Source organism: Cnephaeus nilssonii (assembly GCF_951640355.1).
Source record: "Cnephaeus nilssonii genome assembly, chromosome: 16".
Classification (NCBI taxonomy): Eukaryota; Metazoa; Chordata; class Mammalia; order Chiroptera; family Vespertilionidae; genus Cnephaeus; species Cnephaeus nilssonii.
The window spans coordinates 57,953,905-57,978,473 of record NC_137087.1 but is presented as its reverse complement, the minus strand read 5'-3'; the positions used below and the strand labels follow the sequence as shown (position 1 = coordinate 57,978,473).

Sequence of the window (24,569 nt, the reverse complement as noted above, 5' to 3'; positions counted from 1 at the left end):
CGGGCTGTCCTCCTGCCCCTTACCCACGGCCTGGAGACAATAGCCGGGGCTGCTCCCCCTCCCCCACCCCGCTGGGCCGGTCCCAGGGGCACATTTATGCCGAGCACTCCAAGCAGCACCTGCTCCAGGTAAGCCCTGAACAAATGGGATCTGTGTCTCCTGCTCTGCTCTGTTTGCCCAGGCAAAGCCTAATTGAGAGAGCAATTTACACATGGACGTGAGCGTTCGGCTCAGCAGAAGCTTAGGCTACTGCTGTGCTTAGCTCTGCTCCTGCGCCGGACAAATCAGGAAGAAAGGCAGACCCCTGCCCGACAGGACCCCGGACAGTGGAGACCTGAGGTTACCCAGGTCCCAAGAAGCTCTCACAGGCACCCGTGAGGACGGTTGGAAGGGAATCAACTGAACCTGGTAGAGGCCCGTGTGTCAGGATGAGGACAAGTTTTTAATACAAAACCAAACCCAACCAGGAGCCGCTGGCTGGAGAGCCCGTCACACTTGGCGCGTCCACAGCTCCTTGCAAAAGCCTGGCTTCCTGGGGCCTGTGCCCAGGGCTGGGGCCCGAGGGCCTGGAGCTCGGCCAGGGCCCAAGGCCAAGGCCAGCTGGGCAGGGGCTGCGTTTCGCTTGTGAAGCCAGCTAATCCCAGCCCCAGGGTCCCTCCCATCGTCCCCACACACGCTCCTCAGCCCAGGACTCAGGTCCAGCCTAGCCAGCCTGCCTCCATGGGACGGACACACCTCGCAGGGGAAGGACGTGAGGCCCGGGCTGTCGAATGGGGGAACGGCTGCCCCCATTCATCTCTCCCCTCCCCACCCAATCCGGTTTCCCCTGGAGGCGCCTCAGCTCAGCTCACGTCCGTCTCCGACACCTTCACCCGTGGGATCGGCCTCTCAGATTGGAAGCACCCGCCCCTCCTGAGTCAGGACCCCTCTTTTAGGAAGCTGGAGTCTTCGTATTATTTCATAAGGGTTTGCTGTCCTGGTCCTCACCTTCTAGATCCCCAAACAGTGAGCGTCGGGAGCGAAAAGCATTGTGTCTGTCATTTCAACGTTTCCCACGAAGTTTATCACTGCTTTTGGGTCACAGGAAGTGCCAAATACTAATGGGGGGTGGGGTGAGGGGGGTAAAGCAGGCTTCAGTTCAGCTTAACCTTTTGCACTCAGATGTCGAGTGTGACTCGACACGGTTAGCATCAGTAGCAGGAATCGAGAAAAAAGCAAGCGAGTGCAAAGGGTTAAAGAAGGATTTCGAACACTTGAGGTGGTGGTCCAAGCAGGGGGGCCCAGCCAGGCCCGGTCCATTCCGCATCCTCCCCTGGAACCAACATCCACGTGTCATTTCTGAGTGGGAGACCCCAATAGCGGTGCTACTTCATGTAAAGCCAGTGCCGGTCCCGACCCACCAACGATGTCTGATCCTTCGCAAACCTCTGGGCCAGAGCCGCCCGAGGTCTTTGCCGCCGCCTTCCCTGGCTCCCATGTTGGGCCCACATCGCCCTCGGGAGCCGGGAACGAACGGCTAATCAGACCCGATGATATTGAAGCCCATCGCAGCGTTTCAAATGGGGGACGCACCACTAGATCAGCATATGAGCTGCTGAGAGAAAATTACCTTAAAATGTCTATTTAAATATAAATGGAAATTTTAACTCCAATTTAGAAAGGAATAGACATCACTGGGGAAAGCACGCCCCCCCCCCCCCCCCCCGCTCCTGGAGGCTCCCTGTTTGCGGAGGAGATAAAGGGGTCACCAGCGGGGGTGCTGGAGCCCCAGCTGTGCAGACCCCGGCCCGAGGGGGCAGGTGCTCGTAAGGACACCAATGGAGACGCAGGCTCTGAGGGCGCCTGGCGCACGAGCCCACGGGGAGTGCGGCCCCCGGGGGAGGGCTGGCTGCGGTCAGAGGGGCCATGGAGGGTGAACGGGAAGGACATTGAGGCCCGGGCTGTCGAGAACGTCGCTGAGGCTCGGAAGAGCGTGGTCGGGCCAAGCATTTCCTCTGACCTCTCGTGGGTCAGAAACGGCACCGAGAAGGGAAACCAGGGTTGCAGGGAAACACAGAAACCTCCCCACAGCAAAATTACACGCCCACGAAAAACAGGGACCGGCCTACAGTGCAAAGAGCAACACCAGATCGCTGCTGCCTGAGCCTGACCTGACCCGGCCCGGCCCAGCCTGTGCTGCCTGGCCCCACACAGACACAGACCCGCACAGGCCACAGGGAAAGGCAGGACACGCGGGCGGATGGCTCTGTCCCTGGTGGCCTTGCAGGTGGAGGCGGACGGGAGGAGATCAGTTCACTGGAAGGTAAAACAGTTGACTTGGGCAAAATCCAGCCCGGAGTCATCAATGAGTCCGTTCCCGTTCAGTCTCCCCTTGATTAAGATGAAGAAATGGAAAAAAAGCAGTCCCAACCGTATGAACAGAGCCCGAGGAGACACCTAAAGTCAGAAGTGGGTCGGGTGTGAGACATCAGGGCCGGGTGGGGACTGAGGCAGCGTGGGGCTGGCAGAGCCTCGGGCCTCTCCGTAAGTACTCAGCCTCCAGGCCTGTAGCTGCCGGCTCGCCCACGACAGCAAGGCCTTCACTTCGACCATGTTCTTCCTCTTCCGCGGGTTGTTTTGAGAATCTTGGATGAAATGGACAGCTACCCGCTTTGGAAACTCTGAAGCCGGCTTCCTTGTGCCGTTGTCCTATCACAGAGGAGGAAACTGAGTCTTCCCAGCCACAGGCGGGGCAAGAACCCATTTCTCTGACCTCCCTCGTCCTCTTCCGCTTCACTGGGCCCCAGTGGGGACCGCAGGAGGGTGAACGGGACACAGCCTGCCCGTCACCCAGGACGCTGGGTTTCACCTCCGCGGACCACGGCGGAGAAGTAGAGCCTGGTGGCTTTTCTAAAAGGACGAATTCCGTGCCACGGGAGCTAAGACTCATCAACCAGAATTGTCCATTTATTCCTCGAAAAGCAATTTGCACCAGGGTTGCTAAGAGAAAACAGTGCATGTGATGGGTGGAGAGGTAAAATTAGAGTCCGTTGTTACAATAACTGCTGTCGTTGAAACGCTGCCCGCTGCCCGCCTCGGCCCCTCTTTGGAGGGATGTGAGTGGAACCCCAGCTCATGGAGCTCCGATGGCCCGGGCCCAGCCCAGAGCTTAGAACGGAAGAGGTCCTTAGGACTGTCTGCTCGCTGGGAGGTGGATGGAAGGAAGAATGAGGGGCCTCAGGCGCTCCACATGGCTCCCATGGGGTGGAACAGGCCCCCCCTGTGGGCACAGGACAGAGCCCAGGACGGGCTCCCCACTCGCCCTGTGGCTCCTGCAGCCTCTGAGCCGGTACGTGGGGACGCGTCCTGTGCCCTGACCGTGCAGTGCTGAGGCCGGGACCTCGCTGCCAGGGCGCCTGCTGCCCTCGGGACCCGGGCAGTGAGAGAGGAGCAGCCCGCCAAGGAGGGTGCCTGACACGGGCCAGCATTGTCCCGGGGCCCTCGGCTTGGGGACTGGAGAGGACACAGCCCGAGTCTCCGGACGGGCCGTGTGCAGGGGGCGGGGCTGGCCATTCAGAAAACACCGGCGACGTTTCCCTCCCCCGCACGCTGACCCGTCCATAATTGAGGGCGTGACACGCCGCCTGTCTCGCGCAGTCCTGCTCATGTGCTGCCTGGCTTGCTCTGGAAGGCAACACGGGGTGCACTCAGCTTTGTGATCCCGTGTCTGTGGGTCCAGGACCGGGTTCCAGAGAGAGGGGGGTCTTCCCTCCGCCCACTGGCCCCGGCCAAACGAGCCCTCTCTGACATGCCAACCCACGCATGAACCACAGATGCCATCACGGGAAGGAGCCCTGTACTGGACATTGGCCACAGGGCACAGCCATGACAACAGGCCTATGACACACGGCGCCCTGACAGTCACACGTGGGGTGATTCCAGCCGTGCACACAGACAGGTGAGGGTCCCAGTCGCGTGCGGGGAAGGAGTCGGTGCCCAGAGAGAAGGGACGTGGCCAGGGGGCCCCAGAGGTGCCCAGCAGCACGGCTTCTAAACTCAGTCCTCACTTGACCCAGGTCCTCCCTTCCTTCCCCCTCCCCCCGCCCCGACCCCGCCATACATGCCCATAACTGCCACCCTCACGGAGAACCCAGGGCTGTGCGGGTGGCCGGGGAGACCCCGAGGGGTGGGCGGGGCCTTCAGTAAAGGAGCGATGAGGACTGCAGGCGGGTTGGGGACAGTCTAAGGCTAACTCATTTACAAGCACAAAAGGCTGCTTTGGGGGTCCCTTGGGCTGCAGCTGTGACATCCGGGCAAGGAATGGGAGAGTCCTGTTGGTCAACTGGGACCCTAGCCCTTCTGAGGGACACTAGTCTAGTTTACACACAAACCTCCTTTTTTTAAAGTATATTTTTATTGATTTCAGAGAGGGAGGGGGGAGGAGGAGAGAGAGGGAAACATCAATGATGAGAGAATCGCTGGCTGCCTCCTGCACGGCCCCCACTGGGGATCAAGCCTGCAACCCGGGCATGTGCCCTGACCGGGAATCAAACCGCGACCTCCCGGCTCATAGGTCGGTGCTCCATCACTGAGCCACGCCGGCCGGGCCGAAGCTCCTTTTATTCTGTGAAATGCACTGTGGTTCGCCAGGGAGCGGAAGCGTGCGAAGGGGCTCGGTGCAGGGAGGAGGCACACGGACAGAGCGAGGTCTCCTCAAAGCCCTCTTCTACTGAAACCGCCAGGAGGTGCCCTGAGGAGGCCCGCAGACCCTGCCCGCGTCAGCGCATGATCCCGGGAAGCCTCCCTCCCCCGAAAGGGGAGGGCAGCCCGCAAGAGACGGGGTCTCCTCACCGTGGCCCATGTCTCCAAATGGGAAATTTCCGAAAGCTTTTAACAGGGATGTAGCGTTGAAAAGTAATACATTTTAAAAATGTGCCACGCATCGGTTAAAATTACATCTGTTATTATGACTCATTAAAATCACATTACAGTTCTCCGCAAAATTAACTTGTTTGCGAGCATTTTCCAGAGCCGGCCGAGCCCCCGCGAGGCCGTGGGGCTCCCTAAACACACGCACGCGTTGGGACAGGTCCTGCCCGCACAGGAGGGCGGTCCGGATGCGCGGTCCTGCCGCCTTCAAACCCTCGGGAAGCAGCGGCCGAGCCTCTGCAGACCACGCGCCTCTGGGACATTGGCAGGGTCCAGCGGCCCAGCCCCCGGGTGGTCACCCAAGTCCTGTCACCACCACCTGCGGCCGAGGGGAGAGGCCGTGCGGCCACGCGTGTCCTCGTGTCTGCCTGTTCCTGGGAGCCGGCTGCGCGCGCCCTGAAGTCCCGTTCCTCCAGGGAACGTGGGAACGCACAAACCCTTCCAATCCTCGGAAGAAGTCATATTCATCCATAACCCAAACCCGTGAGAGAATCGCCTCGCTCAGTCTAGAGCGCCACTGTGTAACATATGACGCGATAAATATGACACAGCCTCGCAGGTTCCGGGCCATTAAGGTGGCCGTTTCTCTGCGCGTGCGGTGCGAGCGCCGCGGAGGCGGCCGTCCATCAAAACAATGAGTCACCGATGCGGCCCTGAGCGTCCCGCCCCCAACGCGTGCCTCGACATCACCCGCAAACGGCGCTTGTTTGGACAGCGATGGCTACGTGCTGAACGGCGCTGGGTTCTTATGTGAGTTAGTGCCATGCCAATGGGCCCGGGGCCTGAAAAATGTGCCGGCTTCTGTGCACGAAATTCAGTGTCTGAGAAGGCCCCCATCTCCATCAGAGGAGGGGCTCCCTGACATGCCTCCTGCCCTCTCTGACATGCCAGCCCACGCATGAACCACAGATGCCATCACGGGAAGGCCCCCATCTCCATCAGAGGAGGGGCTCCCTGACATGCCTCCAGCCCTCTCTGACATGCCAGCCCACTCATGAACCACAGATGCCATCATGGGAAGGCTCCCATCTCCATCGGAGGAGGGGCTCCCTGTCAGTCCTGCCCCTCAGCCCCGGGAACTGAAGACTTCTGGCCGGAGAGCCGACGCTGGTCTCCTGGGAGCCACAAGCCAAGGAGGCGACACCTCGTCACTGGGACAGCTGGTGGCACAGAAACGCAGCCACAGACTCACGCTCGCGGCATTCGACAGAAATGAGCCACCTGCTAAATACGTGTAATCAAAACTAATGATGGTTTATAAGTGTAAAAGCCAGGCAACAAAATCCGTTCATTCAGAAAAAAAAAAAAAAGAGGCCTCCCGTCCTTGCCAGGGGAAGAGGGGCAGGTAAAATGCTGTCTCCTCATGTCTGTGCGGGACGTAGAGAAACTGAGGCTTTCCTGCTTCAAGGAAAAGCACCGAAGCAAAACAAAGACCTGGATGCAGGAGGCTCTTGCACCCCTGGGCTCTCAGCCCCCAGCCTGGGCCCCGCCCCGCGGCTTGGCCAGGTGGGCTCCGGGCAGCGAGGATGGCCCCTCCCCTCTCCCAGGGGCTGGCCGCTCTCTCAGGGTGTTCCCTGCCTCCGGCCTCCTCTCAACAGCCTCGCTGAAAACTGGCCTGGCCCTTTGCCCTCAAGGCCCCAGAAGAAAGCAACACCCCACTCAGAGGCCCGCCTTCCAGAATTTCCGTGAGTGTGGCCACTGGCCATGGGAAGGGAGCTTGCCTGGAGTCACCACCAGGGCCGGACATGCCGTGGCTGGTGGAAGGGACCCCATCTCTATGCCTGTGCATGTGGCCCAGCGAAAGGTACCCCATTCCTCCTTCCCCCGGGCTGGGCTTGCAGCTGCACACTGGAATTTCAGGGTGCACTTAGGGGGCCCAGGGGTGTGGGCAGAGGTGGACGGAGTCAGCCCCACACAGTGGCCTCAGGCTTTGCTTGGTCCCAGGCCGACCTCAGCTTCCCTCCTGTCTGGGCGCGGGCAGGAGGGTACCCCCCACCACACCTCAGGCAAGCACCCCCTGGGGTCCTCCGCTCAGCTCCGAGGGGGCTCGGGAAACCTCTGCGTCACACACACCTGTGGTCTTCCCCGAACTGACCTGCAGCGCAGCCAGTCCTCCTGCCCAGCGCAGGTTGGCCGTCAGTCCAGCTGGCGGTCCGGCTGACCTGGTCCCTGCAGCCGACTGGATGAATGGGTGACAGACCGGAGCACAGGGTCCAAGCTACGCTCTGTAGTTAGTGCAGAGATTACGGCCATTCATTCAGATACTGATCACCTACGGGGCACGCTCCTCATGTCTCATTTTTTCACAGAACGGGGAGCCTCTTACGGTATATCTGTATAACGTTTACATTGAGCACCATCATCCTTAACGCCAGTACTCGGCACCAGACCCGAGCGCCGACGGGAGACCCTTCTTCCGGCTCATTCGTATTCCAGGCGCCGGTCCTATCACCCCCGTCACCATGCACTTTCTGTCTGTCTGTCTGTCTGTCTCTGAGACCGGACTTTTGACTCTCTCCTCCCCACTCAGGCCACCACCTCTCCTGCCCGCCCCCGAGCCTGGCTGTAGCATCCCAGCTCTGTTCACCTGGACCGTTCCCTAAGGACCAGCGTCCAGAAGAGGTGCCGCTCCGTGACCCGCCAGTCCCTTCTCCTCGTGTAACTCCTGGGTCACGGGTGTTCCCAGGCTGGACCTGGGGCCACACTTCCCCAGCCCGACACACGCTCGGGGAGGGGACAGAGCCTGGGGAACTCATTCTTCCTTCAGAATTCCACCCCGATTTTTTATTTCTCTCCAAATAGACGGGTCGGAGAGGAAGTGAAATGCCTTCTCAGAGAATATCAAGACCTTTGAGAAAAGTCTTGGCAGCCAATGGCACACCCATGTGTTAGGCGTCCCACCCTCACGTGCCAACTGTCAACATGCCCCTGGAACATTCATCCCTGACTCTCCTACGGTCACGTGGGGCGATGGCTCGTTAGGGGATGTGGGGCAGCTCGCTGCCTAAGCCCGGGCACCGTGGGCTTACGACCGCTCATGTCTCTGCCAGCCCTCGAGCGTGGCTGGCGGGCTGGGCAAAGGATGAGGGGTGTCCACACAGACGCTCCTCGTCTCCCAGAGAAGAAGGGGGAAGCAAGACCCATCTCGTGAACATCTCCTCACCCTCCTCGTCTCTCTCTGCCTCTGAAACACAAGACGTGGTCAGCAGTTCACGGTAAACTGTGGTCTTTACAAATAGTGTCTGTAAAAGGCTACAGGCTCCATGGAAGAGTTACTTCACGGAACATCTTACCTACAACACCACGGGAGATGCAAGTCGCTGCTAATGTTTTTAGTGTCACAAATAGCTCTACCCAGAGTAAAGTGCATGCATCCTAAGACTAAATTCCCCTAAAGGGGACGGTAGGTCAGGGGACATCAATGAGGAAGGAGAATGATACACACTCGTCTTCAGAAAGATACTCTGTCCTGCTGACAGCAGGGTCTGAGTCTGTCTCCGTAACGCAGGGTAACAATGTAACATAATGTGGAAGGAGGAAGGGGGGTCACACAGTAACATTGAGGTCCCATTGCTACAATTGGCATTCTTTGTTAGTAACAAGCTTACACCCATTCTGTATCTTTATTAGGTCATATATTTCTACTTTCTGGATCCCTTTATTCGTGGCATTGCGTTTTTTAAATAAGAGCTAGTGTCCATATATGTGGGTGCATAATATATCTATCCTATATAATAAAAGGCTAATATGCAAATCGACCGACCAGCGGAACGACCGATCGATATGACGCGCACTGACCACCAGGGGGCAGACACCCAACGCAGGAGCTGCCCCTGGATGGTCAGTGAGCTCCCACAGGGGGAGCGCCGCTCAGCCAGAAGCTGGGCTCACAGCTGGCAAGCACAGCGGTGGTGGCGGGAGCCTCTCCCGCCTCCACGGCACTAAGGATGTGGGAAGCAGGCCTAAGCTGGCAGTCGGACATCCCCCAAGGGCTCCCAGACTGTGAGAGGGTGCAGGCAGGGCTGAGGGACACTCCCCTCCAGTGCCCAAATTTTGTGCACTGGGCCTCTAGTGTGTGTATATATATATAAAAGCCTAAGCGACCGAACAACCGGTCACTATGATGCACATTGACCACCAGGGGGCAGACACTCAATGCAGGAGCTGCCCCCCTGGTGGTCAGTGTGCTTCCAAAGCCAACCTCCCCTGGCCGGCCAACCTCCTGCAGTCCCTCTCCCTGGCTGCTGGCCTCGATTGGCCCCAATTGGGACTGAGCAAGGTGGCCCTGATTGGCCCCGATCGCCAGTCAGGCTGAGGAACCCCACCTGTGCACGAATTTGTGCACCGGGCCTCTAGTGTATCTATATGTGTGTGTGTACATACACACATACAAAATTTAGAGTATTCATTCCAATGTCTCAGTCTTTCCTGTGACTTTTTTCTCTCCTGTCTACAGTTTACTGGCTTTTTTTTCTGTCCAGATATTTTCCCTAGTTAGCGCTGTTTTTATATGTGATTTTATAACCCATTTAGTGCTACATTAAAATATCAATTTTGAAGCTATGGAATATAAAGAGCACTAAAAAGAGAACCTGTCATTCTAGTTTCCATTAAACTTTTACAAAATCACTTCATTTCCTGGAAGATTGTTGGAAGCGGATGGCCAGTGTTTTCGTTGTGATTATTTTGGCTCATCCCTCCCGCATGCACCCCTCCCGCCACACCGCACCTAAGAGACTTGTCACGCGCGCTGTTGGAAATACACTTGGTAGTAAAACACGCTAACTTTCCTAATACCACCTGGCGAGTGACGGCTCTAGTTCAGCCCCTAAGCACACCACGTTGTTGAAATCGCGGAATCAAACTCGGAACCTGTGGAGCACAGTGAGACCGTTTTCCGGGCAAGTTTCGAGACAGCGGCGGTTCCCGCCCGAGGACAGGATGACCCGGGGGACCTGGGGTCAGAGCTGACCACCCAGGAGTGCGGACCCTGAGAGAGGCCACTGTGCCCGGAAGGGGACGCCGCCCGGAGCCTGTCCTCTGAGCCGGAAAGTCGAAGGCAGAGAAGGGAGAACATCTGTGCGTCCCCAGGGGCTGCTGCAAATAACGTCGCCTGATCCATCCTCCGGACTTTCTGAAAATCCGCTCACACACGACACCTGCTTCATCGTGTGGCCCAAAGGCTTGTTCTTAGCAGCCAGGGGCCCTTTTGAACCAGAAGACATCTCTGGCGCATTTCTGCTCCAAACGCTGCCAAAGTCCCAGTTCACCTGCTGTAAAGACATTCATTCCTGTGAGTCCCTCGTGGCCCCGCTGCCCATCCTCTGCCCAAGCCCCTCCCACCACGCCCATCTGGCGCCTCCCCGGCGGCTCATACTCATGTCAAGCTCACCCCGACGCAGTCTTCACGCCGGCTGTTCCCTCTGCTGGAATGTTCCGTCCCCAGACAGTCCCCCAGCGGGATCCCTCACCCGCTCCCAGCTTTGCCCAACAGGTCTCTTCCCAGTGAGCCTGCCTCCTCACGCCACGCACAGCGTGACGGCCCCCTTTGCTGCCGAGCGTCCTTTCTTGTCGGCCATGTCTGTTTTCCAACACTGATCACTGTCCACCGCCCACATCGCTCACTGGCGTGCCCCATCTTTTGTCAAGGGTTTGCTTCTCCCCATAGGTGTACACCCTCAAGGACAGAGGTTTTTATTTTGTTCCTCAAGGTTTGCCAGGTACCAAAAACGGTTCCTTGCACACAGCAGGTGCCTAGGGAATGTTTGCTGAAATGAGTCAATGAGTAAATAAAGGGAGATAAATGAGTACATCTGCCAATTTAACATGTCGGTGCATTGTACCTGGTGAAGATGGGTAATTGGAGGGGCTGGCATAAAACGTCACCCTGTCACACAGTCTTCACACGGTGTGAATGCTTCCCACATTAGGGATGTATGTCTCAAGCATCACCGAAGCAGACCCTCCTGGTGGTGATGGGTGTGTGTGTGTGTGTGTGTGTGTGGTGGTGGGGGAGGTTGACATTATTTGCAGAACTATGTGCTTGGCAAGGCCAGGGACCAGAAGGCCCTCTGTGCGACGCGAGGCCACCGGGCAGTACGTCTCCGTTGGATGAAGGGAGGGTTAAAAGCACTTCCGCGTGGTGCTTGGCTGAGCCATGTTCTGAGCAAGGCCGGAGGGGGCGAGGGCAGTCCCACGGAGGCCCTGGGCCACACTAACGCAACGGGAAAGCCGCCGACCTGCAGGCCAGGGAAGAGTGTGGCTGAGTGTGAGCTCCCCACCTCCCCGGCCTCGGGAAGCCTCTGCCCGCTTTGCTTGAGGAGCTGGTGGAAAGACGCCAATGCTGGGGTTCAGCCGCGCAAAGCGCTTCTCCCCCAGGTCCCTGCAGGCGGAGGGCCCGCCCAGGCCCCAGGGCGAGGGCTCACGCCCTTCTCTCCTGAGCCTGGGCTGCTGCTGCCTGGGCTCCTCCTTTGGGAATCCGATTGACTCGGGAGCGAGAGTATTTTGGGCAACCCTCTCGCCCCGAAAGCCCTAATTCCGGGCTTTGCTAACTCAAGCAGGGTACAGGAAATTGCTTTATTTTCGTCAAAATACTCTCATGTTTTGAAAATCAAAGCAGCATTAGTGATGTCAGGGTTTTCCTATTTCCTTCCACCACCGCCCCCCCCCCCAACCCAGCCTCGACCTCTCCCCCATCACTGCCACCCCGACCGCGGTCAGCCTTGCCCTGCAAGTCTGCCCACCGCACAACCTCAGGAAGCAGCCCTGGCAGCTGCCCCCAGAGAGCCAACCCTCGTGCCACCAGGGCGGCTGGGCTGAAAGGGGCGGGGGGAGGGAAGGCCTGGCTGCAGCTTTGGCTCAGCATGTGGTGCCCGGAGCCTCTGCCCGGCAGTCCTGGAAGCCATCCTTCCTGGTCAGGAGGGTGTCCTGGCACAAACCACGCACCAGGCACAGGTGCCCCTGCACCCCGGTCTCCTGGCCTGCCGCAGTCTTGAACTCTGGGAACCTAAAAGCAAATGCCCCTTGCCCGGCCGGCGTGGCTCAGTGGTTGAGCGTCGACCTATGAACCAGGAGGTCACAGTTCCATTCCTGGTCAGGGCACATGCCCGGGTTGCAGGTTCCATCCCCAGTGTGGGGCATGCAGGAGGCAGCCGATCAATGACTCTCTCTCATCATTGATGTTTCTATCCTTCTTTCCTTTTTTCTTTGAAATCAATAAAAATATTTTTTAAAAAAAGCAAACACCCCTCCTGTACTTATTCATCTGATGTCACCAAAGGACAGCCCATTCCCGTCCAAGTGCGCTTGCCAAGGACAGTCCACTACGGCTGCGGATCCGGGAAGCTGGGGCGGAGCGGGGCCCAGAGCGGGGCGTGGACACGGCCTGTCACTCTCACCCAGAGCGGACCTCATATCTGCAGCTGCCTGAGGAAATGTAATTTCACGCCTTCGCTTGAATGCGGCCTTTATTGGACACAGAAAAGTAAATAACAGCCCGTAAACTGTTTGCTGATATGGGAAGCGGAGATATGCAGATAGCATCCACGCCGAGGAGGCGTTCATGCAACGCCCAGAATAAAAATGAGAATTAAATGTCAACATTCATCTTATCTCCTAAGAATAAAGGCATATGGGACAATGAGTAGGTCCCTCGGTTATCTGTTCATTTATTTGTTATCTCGAAAGAAAGCTGTTTGCAGATTTGGACAAGGGGTCGAACAGCGCCAACAAGTTGGGTGATAATCAGACCCAAACCCTCAGTGGCTCCCACCCGCAGGGATGGCCCAAGCGCTGGCTCTGCCCAGCAAGGCCCGGAGGAGAGGGCAGGGCAGCGGGCAACACCTGCCCGTGCTCAGGGGCGACCTGGACGACCGTGACATCACACACCCGGGAGAGAGCTCTCAGAAATCCTCCGCACGACCGAATGCCCAGCTTCTGCATGACCAGGCTGAGTCCCTTATCACCTGCAGACACCACTCCAGACTCAGGTGGGAGTCAAGGCCCTCCCAGGGAGCCCGGCCGGAGTGGCTCAGTGGTTGAGCGTCAACCTATGAACCAGGAGACCAGGGTTCGATTCCCGGTCAGAGCACATGCAAGTTGCAGGCTCCATCCCCAGTAGGGGGCATGCAGGAGGCAGCCGATCGATGATTCTCTCTCCCCACTGATGTTTCTATATATTTCTCCCTCTCCCTTCCACTCTGAAATTAAATATATATATACACAGATATATATATATATATATATATATATATATATATATATATATATATATATACACACACACACACACACACACACACACACACATATTAAAGACGTTGGGCTCCTGATTGCCCTCAGAAGGGCCGGGGTCTTCAAGAACCTTCCCAGATCACGGAGGACAACATCCCAGCCAGACGGCAACAGAGAACGGACTACAGTGATCCATGGGAGCCCCGGGAGGGGGTGGGGGCAGGTGAGTCAGAGAGAGAAGCGAAAAGGAAAGGGCAAATGCTGCATCCACAGGTGAGCAGATGCCCCAGGTGCCACAGGCAGAGCAGATGGCGATCGAGGGCAGACAGGCGTGCTAGGGGCAAAGGGCTCCCTCCCGATTCAATGCACTTTGAAAACACAGGTCCAGAGGCCTCCCAGGAAGTGGGGGAAAGTCAGAGACACAGAAGATGAGAGAAGATAACAAGGCACGAGGGGGGACGATCCACGACAGCTGACAGCCTCCTGCTGGGACCCCAGAAACAAAGCATCCCCACGGGGGAGGGGGTGACATATAGTATGTTTGTAATAGATGTGAGTATCACGTGAATACATCATACTCTCTTATATGTCATTCCTATCACACTCCGTGTATTCACATTATACTCTATATGGCATATGTTGTAATCCTATCTAATAAAGAGGGAATATGCTAATTGACCCTCATGCCATCTCAAAGATGGTGGTGCCCACAGCCAATAAGGGGGGAATATGCTAATTGACTGTCCTGCCCTCAAAGATGGCAGCACCCACAGCCAATAAGGAGGGAATATGCTAATTGACTGTCCTGCCCTCAAAGATGGCAGCGCCCACAGCCAATAAGGAGGGAATATGCTAATTTACTGTCACGCCCTCAAAGATGGCGGCACCCACAGCCACAAGATGGCGGTGCCCAGTCTCCTCAGCCCCCCAGCCGCCCAGGGCCGGCCTAAGGCACAGACAAGCCTCAGATGGCAGCTGCCCAGCCTCCCAGAGCTGCCTAAGGCTCAGGTAACCAGGGCCGGCCGAGGCTTGCGCTGCTGGCAGTGGCAGCAGCAGAGGTGTGATGGGGCCTTGCCTTCCCCTGATCACCAGGTCGCCTCCCACCCCTGAGGGCTCCCGAACTGTGAGAGGGGGCAGGTCAGGCTGAGGAACCATCCCCCCTCCAATGCATGAATTTTCATGTACCGGGCCTCTAGTATATAGTATAATGTGTAGCACAATATAAAATACAATCTATAATCTATATTCACAGCACCTGTGTGTGTATGTCTGAGTGTGTGTGTGAATCAGAGAATTTCCCCGCAGTAAAGAACAATGAATTTTTGTGTTGACAAGGCCCACAGACTTTTCCACAGAATTAATATTTTTAAATGTGTAGATACCCTCAGAACATCACTATAGATCAAAGCGAAACGTGGTGCCCTTGCCACAGTGTTTTTCCAGAAAGAAAACACACCTGCACACTCACATGGACAGAGCTCGCCCTTCCCTTCGCGAATCCCGATTACAGAAGACGGTTAGAGCAATTTCTTAAAGAGAAAAACTACTCAAGCCAATATTGTGCAAACTTGACAACCTATCAGTCAAGTTTGAAGGCAAATGAGAATTTTAAACATCAAAGAGATTGGAAATTCCTTTTATTGGGACATTAAGGCAGCAGATGCTCCAGGCGAGTGTGGCTGTGAACTAGGAGTGGAGACGCCGCATCCCAAGACCTGGCTGTGAGCCAGCAGACTCCGCCCGCATCGCAGCTGCCGGGATGCAGGAGGGATGATCCGGGAAGATGGATGCTTTGAGGAAGGAAGGCCCTCGGGGACCGGGGTGTGGGGAGAGAAGAGGAACTGAACGGAAAGGTGCGGGGAAGAATATCCTGGGGACACGCAAGAGCACAGAATCAGGAACAACCAAAGGGAGACTTGGAGGAAGCCTGGCCTCAGCTGCTGGGTTTTTAACAATGAGAGACGAGGAAAGGTGTCCGCTGGATTCAGATGCCAAAGCGTGGTCCTGAGGTTGGGACTCTCGTGGAACAGCACTTATTAATATGAATGACTCTAATTAATATTTATGACATCTAAAATCATGTCACAATCTCGCCCGGTCGCTGTGGCTCAGTGGTTGAGCGTTGACCCATGAACCAAGAGGTCGCTGGTTCAATTCCCAGTCAGGGCACATGCCAGGCTCAATCGCCAGTAGGGGGCATGCAGGAGGCAGCCTATCAATGATGTTTCTCTCTCATGATTGATGTTTCTATCTCCCCTCCTCTCTCTCTAAAAAATCAATAAAAACATATTTTTTTGAAAAATCACGTCACAATCTGAACATGCTTTTCCTCCATGACTTCACAGGCTAACGGACTAAGGGGCTCAGGTGGCCCCCGCCCCGCCTGCTCGGCTGCTGAGCTGGTCTCAGCGCCGTCCCCGGGGTGAGGCTGGGAATCATGAACGACCTGGCACGTCTCCCTTCTCCTGAGCACAGGAGGGTCAGCTGTCTTCCTGCCCAAGGACACTCCGGCCTTGGGGCAGCAGCGTGGCGGAGCTGGGGTGAGCACAGGATGAGGCGGGTTCTGCAGGGACCAGGACGGGTACTGCTGGTGGGCATGGGGTGGAGAGAAACCCACCAGGGCCGGTTCTTGAGTACCTGGAACCAACAAGCTCCGGCCCTAGAGACGGGGCCACCCTGTGGTGGCCTCACTGTCAATCACGCACGGGCCCAGGCCTGGCACTGAGCCTGACTTCAGTCCCATCCTCCCCGCAAAGGACCCGAATTTCTCAGAACACATCTGCGCTGACCAAGGGCTGGCGGGCCTCCCACACCCTCTGAGGGGTGCCGTGGGCATCACCGCCACCGGCGTGCGGAGCAGGGACCGTGACCCCACCGCAGACGAGAGAGCGTGTCGGAGAAACGTAATTAAAGGGTCGCGAGGACGGCGGCTGCGGGAGCCGTGCTAATTGCAGTGTGTAATCCGCCAGGCAGTCCTGCCAAGCCTAACCTCCTCGGGATTCTCTGGACTCGTCCCTGATTAATTATTTTTGGAAATAACAGCCAACATCGGAGCTTGCTAACAGGCTTAAAATAATAAATTGGGGAAACACCGAGAGGTTTACATCGGCTTCGGCGAAGCGCCCACTGTGAGCTCACTGTGAGGGGGGTGCCTCCTCCTCGATGAGCGTGCTCACCCCACGGAATCACGGCTCTCCACGTCAGCAGCCGTGACCGCCCAGAGGACACGCCTTCAAGGGCAACAGCCCGACCAGAGGTGGGGCTTCCGAGGCGGCCGTGGGGAGTCATTCTGGTGAACAGTTAAACCTGGTGTCCTAGCGAAGAGCTGGTCTGAGGTCGGCCTTGATGGAAGGGATGCAACATGTGTGCATGTGTGCGTGTGTGTGTGCATGTTTCCATGTGTGTCCATGTGTGTGCATGTATGTGTCCATGTGTGTGTGTGCACATGCGTGCTGTGAAATTGGGGAGACATTCCCCGACCCTTCCCGTGTGAGAAGGGGGCTGTGCTCCTTGGGCTGCGAGGGGCGTCAGGACGGCCGCCCAGGACCCAGCGGGAGGCCTGGGGGTGGAGCCCCCGTGGCGGGCGGTGTGCAGACTGAGGGTGCCCCCTGTCAGCCTCACCCCGTGCTTTAGTTGGTCTGGGCCCCATGGGCACAGTGTTACTTCAAGCCCCTGGTTGCACGTTTCTGAAGCTCAGCTGTCAGCAGGTGAGCATGGCTCGCGGGTGAGCTCACTTCCGTCCACCCCTCTTCAGCGAGGGCTGGGGAGCGAGGCCTGTGCGTGAGCTGTGGGAAGAACATCGGCACGTTCCTGCCCACGATCATCACATTTTGAAACGTGTGTGTAAAGCAGCACCCACTCCGCCTGACCTGTGTTTATACGCTTCTCGCCCTAAAGGACCTTAACCACCAACAGGACGCCCACCTGGGTGAGCCCCTCAGGTACAGAAGCAAGGCCAGGTGTATGTGACACAGGCGTTCACAACCGGAAATGACACCAGATCCGACGACAGGGATGAGCATGAGCGGAGACGAGGCCTCGAGCCCTAGCAGGCGCCACAGCGGGTTTCAGCGCCGATTCTCCGACTCCGCCCGCCGTCCATCCTGATCCACCACGGGGCTGGGCCCTCACACGTCTCCCAATGGTTCTCCAATCTGCCTCCCTCTGACCACCACCCCCCCCCCCCCACACACACACACACACACAGCACCTGTCACCAGCGCCCCGCGTGGCCCAAGTCACCCGACAACACACCCAGCCCACGCACTTACCCTCACACTCGGGAGCGCGCACGTGAGGACGTGCGTGCTCCCACGGGCACACCGTTTAGTTGGGGTGACAGATTCTCCTTCTGGAGGTCCCCATAGTAGCAGCCTGGGTTCACCTCTCACCGGGAATGAACTGTTCTCAGAAGGGCCAGGTCCTGGGCGGAGTCACAGGACCAAACAAATGCAACACCAACGTGAACGTGGCCGCCTTACAGCTGGAAGCACGGGCGGCGATGGCTTTTTAAAGACACATCGTTTTGAGCGAAAAAAGGCCACCACAGAGGAACGCGTGAACTATGATCACACTGATGCGAAACGCAGGAAAGCCGCCGCTCCGCAGCGATTGCTAGAGCCGCACACAGAGGGCGCTGTTTCTAAGGCTGGAGAGGTGACCGGCACCTCCAGGGAGCGGCTGTCCCTGGCCTGCAGGAGCCGGGGCTCCCCGCCCCCCGCGCCAGGGCAGGGAGTCGCCCCTTCCTTAGGCTCAGAGGGACGGCTCGGGCCTGTTGTCCAGCGTTTTGTACACTTGGCACAAGCACGTGCATGCTGTTCCGTGCGTGCTGTAGTTCCAATTTCTTTTCCTACAGTGGCTGGAAGCTAACCGTGGAGACGGCTAAGGCCGAGCCCGGAGTTCCCTCCACAGGAAGTTACCACGGAATGGAGCCCGGCGGGCAGACACCGGCAGAGGAGGGGGGTGAGCAAGAACAGACTCCCCTGCTGACAGTCCTTTTGGGTTCCAGCAAGGGGCTCCCCATTTAGAAAATTCTGCACCTTACAAGCCTTAGGTGCACTTCTCTCTCTCTCTCCCTCTCTCTCTCTCTCTCTCTCTCTCTCTCCCTTCCTCTCTCTCTAAAATCAACAAAAACACATCCTCAGGCGAGGAGAAAAAAGGGTGGCAGTGCCGGCGTGGCCACGCGGAGCTCGCCTCCTTAAGAGGAGTTCATTCGTGGAAACAAGCTCGCCGCAGTCTTTGTTTCCAGGTTGTTTAAGTCCAATATTTTTCCTCCCGAGAACCGCTCCCTCCCCGTGTTAGACACAGCTGTCCTTCCCACAGGAGCCAGCTGAGGCTCAGACACTCCGGAGTGTGAGTAATTGTGCCGCGATGCTATTTTTATCTCTGAGCCTCTCTGAAATGTTAATATGTATTATGACATTTTTCATTGCAGGGGAGAGGAAACAATTCCTGGATTTAATAAAAAAACAAAAAGGAAGAGGCTGCATCCGCCGGCGCCGGGTTGTGGCTGTTCGGTGCCTGCTGCCCACCCACGGGTTCTCCAATGAGGCGGCGACAGCCATGGATCGCGGCTTCCTGACTCACCGTGTGGCTCGGTGGGTGAGTTACGGAGACGGGGAGACACAGAGTCACTTCCCAGCTGCTCGGTGGCAGGACAGGATGTCACAGTCAGCCACTCACGCGCCCCGGAGCAGAGGACAGGTGGCGAGCGGCTTCCCGGGCAGATGGCTCTGCCTCCTCGCTGCGCGGGGTGGTAATGACTCCACGGTGGCCGCCACTCCCCCCACATCCTCCCTTTTTCTCTGGAACGCTGACGAAATGGTGGGCAGAGGGTTAAAAAGAGCCACCGTCATTCTTAACCCGAGGCTCGCCCCAGCGATGTCATCTCCTTCTGTTACCTGGGCCAGGGCGGCTGTGGACACTCAAGACGCAGGCCTGGCCCTAGCGGGCCAATGGGTAGAGCGTCAGCCTGCAGACTGAAGGGTCTTGGGTTCCATTTCGGTCAAGGGCACGTGCCTCAGTTGCAGGCTCAACCCCAGCCCTGGTTGGGGTGTGTGCAAGAGGCAACCAGTCCATGTGTCTCTCTCACATCGATGTTTCTGTCTCTCTGTCTCTCCCCCTCCCTTCCACTCACCCTAAAAACCAGTGGAAAAATATTCTCGGGCGAGGATTAACAACAACAACGTAAACATGACGAGTCTGAGGACCCTCCCAGAGATGGGACAGTGGGCCGTGCTCTACGACAAACCCTCCCGCGGTCTGTCTTCCTCCCCTCGGGAAACTGCACCTCCCCTTACACACTAGCAAATACACAGGGTGCCAGATACGTTTCACCCCGAAAGTGTTTGTGCTTGCACCCGAAGTTCTAAGGCGTAAGGGAATGGTCAGAAATGAGGAAGGCTGTGTCGCTGAGACCTGCTTGAGGAGAAGAGAGAGGAGGCACCCGCTGCCACCATCCCCCACCGGCCAGCTCCCCCGTCACAGGCCACACCCGCAGGTAACCCCGCTGTGCCCGCCTCCTGCTACCGCCCCTCGGATTCAGGGGCAGACCTGGAGGGGGACGGGCCCCCAAGTCCCCTCTAGCTGAGGGAGCATTCGAAGTTCTGTGGCCCTGGCCAGTGTGGCTCAGCTGGTTGAGCACTGTCCCGTGTACTGGAAGGTCCTGGGGTCAGTCCCCTGTCAAGGCACACACCCAGGTCGCAGGTTCTGTCCCTGGTCTGGGTGCGTGCAGGAACTGGCTGATCGATGTGTCTCTCTCACATCGATGTTTCTCTCTCCTTCCCTCTCTCTCTCTCAGCCAATAAAAACATATGCTCGGGTGAGGAATAAAAATAAAAAAATAAAAGAAATTCTGTGAAGAAGCTGAATAGGTTACACAACCTGCTGATGTACAAAGTGGAGAGTGGTCACGGGAGCCGGGAAGCTGCCATGGAGTCACGCGTGGAGCCGACGTGTGCCCGCCAGCAGGTGACTGACAGCCTAGGGCGGGGGACAGGTGTGAACACACTGAGGTGAGCAGGAGGCCAGCAGGCACCAGGAAAGCACGGGTCCCTGAGCAGAGCAACCGCAGGGACGAGCTTAGCTGCCAGGGCCAGCCACGCGGGCAGAGGAAGCACAGCTGATGGCGGACGCCAGAACGGGTCATGGGTTCTTTCAACACGTACCCTCTTTGGACTGTAAGTCACGCTAGAGGCGTGTAATGTTAGAGCAACATGCTGGCCTTCCCAGCACCCCGCCTACTTCCTTCAAAGCCCTTCACTCACTGGGTCACTGACTCTCCCGATGAGGGCAGACCGTCCACACCCCAATACAGGTTCCCACCATCTACGTGGAATTCTAGAACACACACCGCCGTTTCCCGATAGAGGCACCGCTAACATTTGCAGCCAGATAGCTCTTCACCACGAGGAGGGGGGTGGGGGGGCTGTCCTGGGCATTGTAGAATGTGGGGCAGAACCACTGGTCTCTACCCACTAGAATTACATCCCAATAGCAACCCCCCAAAAATGTCCCCAGCCATTGCCAAATGTGCCCCGGGGGGGGAGCATCCCCAGCCCCCAGCCCCGCTGAGAACCCCAAAGCTGAACCGTGTGGGGCTCCAAAGCCACCTGGCTCATGGAAGTGATCTTCTAAGTGCAAACAGGATTATTCACGCAGCGACGTTAAAGTTCACGTGCTTTTAGAAGATCAGCTTGAATGTGGAGCAAATCCCACAGAGATCTGCACAGTCGTGGTTTATGAGCTCTGCTGTGCTGGCAACGCCGTCCTCGCTTCCTCCCGCCCCCTCCAGGCCCCCTATGTTCCGGGCGGCAGGGATGGCCAGCAGGCCGCCCGAACCCCACTGGTGATGTTCACCAGGGGAGTCAGCTCTTCCGTCTCACAGAACCTCATTGGTGGGGCTGCTGACAGTTCAAAGCAGCCCTGACAGACACCCCTTGGTCCCGCCATGTCCCTCAAGCCCTGGCTCTCAAGGGACGTTGTGTAAAGGTGTTCACCGGGACCCTGGCCAGTCTCACTCCCACGCCTCCCACTGAGGCCAAGAGGAGAGAGCCAGGAAAACACTATTCGGAAGTCGCATCGCCCAAAGACCCCCTCACTGGGGGCACCTGGCACCCCTGATGCTGGGGAGGAGCCCCGGAGCCCCGGGGACCAGCCGTGGCTGGGGTCCTTGGTCCAGACCCAGCCTCCAGCCTGCATGTCAGCATCACCCAGGTGTCTCCTCGGGAAAGCCAGGTTTGCAGGAACTAGACCACGGCCAATACTGTAAAGGCCATGTTAGAAGCCGCCTGTGAGCCCGCCCCTTCCATCTCTCTGACAGCGTCTGGGCAGTTATGTACCAGATGGCGCCAAGCCGAGGCCTCTCTGGTTTCTACCCGAAGGCACATTATGGCAAAGGTGATTACAGGGCCTTACAAGATGCAGCCAGGAGAGGTGCCTGGTGAGGGCGCCACTTTATAAATCCCGTGAGAGACCCGGGAGTGAAGCTACCCCTGGGCGCCACGGTGTTCAGTTCTCTCTCAGAGTAACTTGCTTGAAACACAGTAAGTCGTCCTTAATAAGCGCCAATGGATTGCTGGATCTGAACCAAAATCTTGACACGGCTGTAAATTATGTTCCACGCAAGAGATTATCTCTGTGGTTTACTCATTTCCCCATCACCCGCCAAATGCATGCTCAGTAACATGCCGAAATAGAAGTAAGATTCTGTTCTTGAGAGTACGATGTTCTGCTGACCAGCTAACTTATCAACCTGGCAGAGAACCATGGAAGCCAGGGGCCCGTGCTGAGGAGGACACGTTAGAGTTACCAGAAACTAGGTGAGCAAAGCTGAAGCACTCCCCACACCGGAGACAGCGAGGCTATTTCTGTTTCTACCTAGAACTCATACATGTAACAATCTAGTGATATTCGTTATTACTGATAACCAAGCAACTATGCTAGCCCAACCGGCGTGGCTCAGTGGTTGAGCGTCGACCTATGAACTAGGAGATCATGATTCGATTCCCAGTCAGGGCACATGCCTAGGCTGTGAGCTCGATCCCCAGTGTGGGGTGTGCAGAGGCAGCCAATCCATGATTCTCTCTCATCATTGATGTTTCTGTCTCTCTCTCCTTCTCCCTTCCTCTCTGAAATCAATACAAATACATATTTTTTTAAACAGAATTCTAGCCCTAACCAGTGTGGCTCAGTGGATAGAGCGTCGGCCTGTGGACTCAAGGGTCCCAGGTTCAATTCTAGTCAAGGGCATGTACCTTGGTTGCGGGCACATCCCCAGTAGGGGGTGTGCAGGAGGCAGCTGATCGATGTTTCTCTCTCATCGATGTTTCTAACTCTCTCTCCCTCTCCCTTCCTCTCTGTAAAAAAAATCAATAAAATATTTAAAAAAAAAAAAAGAATTCTAACATTATCTCCAGGGTACAATCAATATTAGAACTCTGCAGAATTTCTGTTTAAGTCTTATCAAATCCCATAAAAAGCTAAAATTAAAGAGCACTTGCCCAGGAGACTTGGGTACTTAGTAAATGTCATTCCAAATCAGCGTGGCTTTTGCTACGTGTAAGGAAGGGACCTAACCGTGCGTTCATAAGGATGGCGTGGACACATGACGAAGCGGTCACAGTTCACAGACGCCCACGTACACTGTGAACACGTGTGGACAATGGAGTCTCCACCAGTCAGGACCAGGCCTCCCTCTCCCCTCCTAAGCCCCCGCAGGCATCAGGCATCGGGCACCGCGCAGGACACGAGGAGGTCCGCCCCTGAGCCACCTGAGGACTTTTCAGAAGAGCACCCCCACGGCGCCCGGACTCAACGCCTTTGATGCCATCGCGGCCCGTCCTGCACACCCACAGGCTTCGGGGGGCTTCCACAGAGGTCCTGCCTGGTGGGCGGGACCCCAACCCTGCGCTCTGAACAGGCCCAGCTGCCAGGCCAGCTGGTCACACAGGCGGCTGAGCGCTCCATACGCACCCACAGCGCACATCTTCGTGTTGTGTTGTCTGAAACGCTTGCCTACCTCCTAGCACGTTGCCCTGCTTCCCTTCGTGTCCGTGTAAGGAAATCTCCAACTTCTCAGTGCCGTGCCCTGTCCCCCACGTGTCCCCTCCCCTAACGTGTTAGCAAGGCAAGTGGCATTTCTCAGACAGACACTGGGAACTTTGCTTCATGGCAGAAAAGGCCCGGGATGACTAACAAAGCCTTGTTGAGTGGACCCGCGTCCCTTTGTGTAGATGGATGATGAGCAAACCTGTATACCTCCTGCCCCGCCCCACCTCTGGGCAAGCCTGGCTGCCCCACAGCTCAGGGACTCAGGGAGCCGGGCACCTGCGGGCTGGCTGGTCCCACCTCATGCTCCTTACTGTGGATTCTGGAACCGATTCGAGGCTCTGAGAGCCGTGCTCTTGCTTACCAGGGAAGGGGAGAGTCCGCAGGGGTATTTTGATGGGCGCCAGCGTCAGGAAGTGGCAGGGCTGCGCGCTGGAGGGGGACGGGCCCCCGAGTCCCTCAGCGTCCACGGAGACCATGGCTGCGGCAGTGGCGGCGATGGCGATGGCGGGGCTGCTGCCGACGGGCTTAAGGCTGTTGTGGCAACCACCTGCGGAAGAGGGACAGGAGGTCAGCAGGGGACACCAGGGGCCGGGGGAGACAGATGCCATTTCATGATGCAACACACGAGCACAGAAAACATGAGCTTTGTGAAGGCCAGCCCTCTTTCTGGGAAGTGGACACCGTGTGCCACTGTCCCAGAGAGAAAGTGATGAGTTCTCCGCTGTCCAGGTGGCAGGGGACACAGCTCTGTGAGGGCCAGTGGGCCGCCACGCGGACAGTCACCAGCTCCTCAGAGAAGCGGCCGGGATGCAGGGCTGTGCAAAATCAGAGGTGATGCTGGGGGCAGGAGCTGAGAGGGGCCAGGGACCAGCACAGGCAGTGGGGGGCGAGGGGGTAAAGAGGGGAGCTGTGCTGGGGTGGAGAGGGCCCTGGGCACGTGGCTGGCACCCAACTGGCCACCACCGTGGGGAGACCCAACCCCTCTCGGCTTGGCAGCTCCTTGTGAGGGGTCAGGCTGCAAATACAGATTCCAGCTGGGACTTTTTGGCATTGAAGGAGAATTTGAAAGCCGTCTTTTTCTCTGCTGTCTCTGTAAAGCTTAAATAAATAAATAAATAAATAAATAAATAAATACAGGAACCCTCAGTCCCTGGAATAACTGTGGCTTCTAAGAAACATTGTGTAGGCACCAGCTTATATTGCTGGTGGAAGCCTCGTGTGCTCAGCTCTGGAAAGCAATCGGGAAATGTGTTTTTAAAAATCTTAATACAGTTCACAAGTTTTAATCGGGCATTTCCCTTCCTGTCATCCATCCCCATGCCTGATGCCTTAACATAGAGGTTTACAGCAAGAAACTAGAAATATCAGCGAAAGGCACA

The 24,569-nt window shown here is 57.0% G+C and overlaps 1 protein-coding gene across 1 annotated transcript in view; it reads right to left on the bottom strand.

Annotated features, from left to right (window-relative positions):
* Nucleotides 1-24,569, bottom strand: part of TCERG1L (transcription elongation regulator 1 like) — a gene marked incomplete at its 3' end in the record, with an annotated part of 96,353 nt that overhangs the window by 50,510 nt on the left and 21,274 nt on the right. The window contains exon 4 of the mRNA XM_079794206.1: nt 23,552-23,737. Coding sequence (XP_079650332.1) covers nt 23,552-23,737 — 186 coding nt within the window. The remainder of the gene's footprint in view (nt 1-23,551; nt 23,738-24,569) is intronic.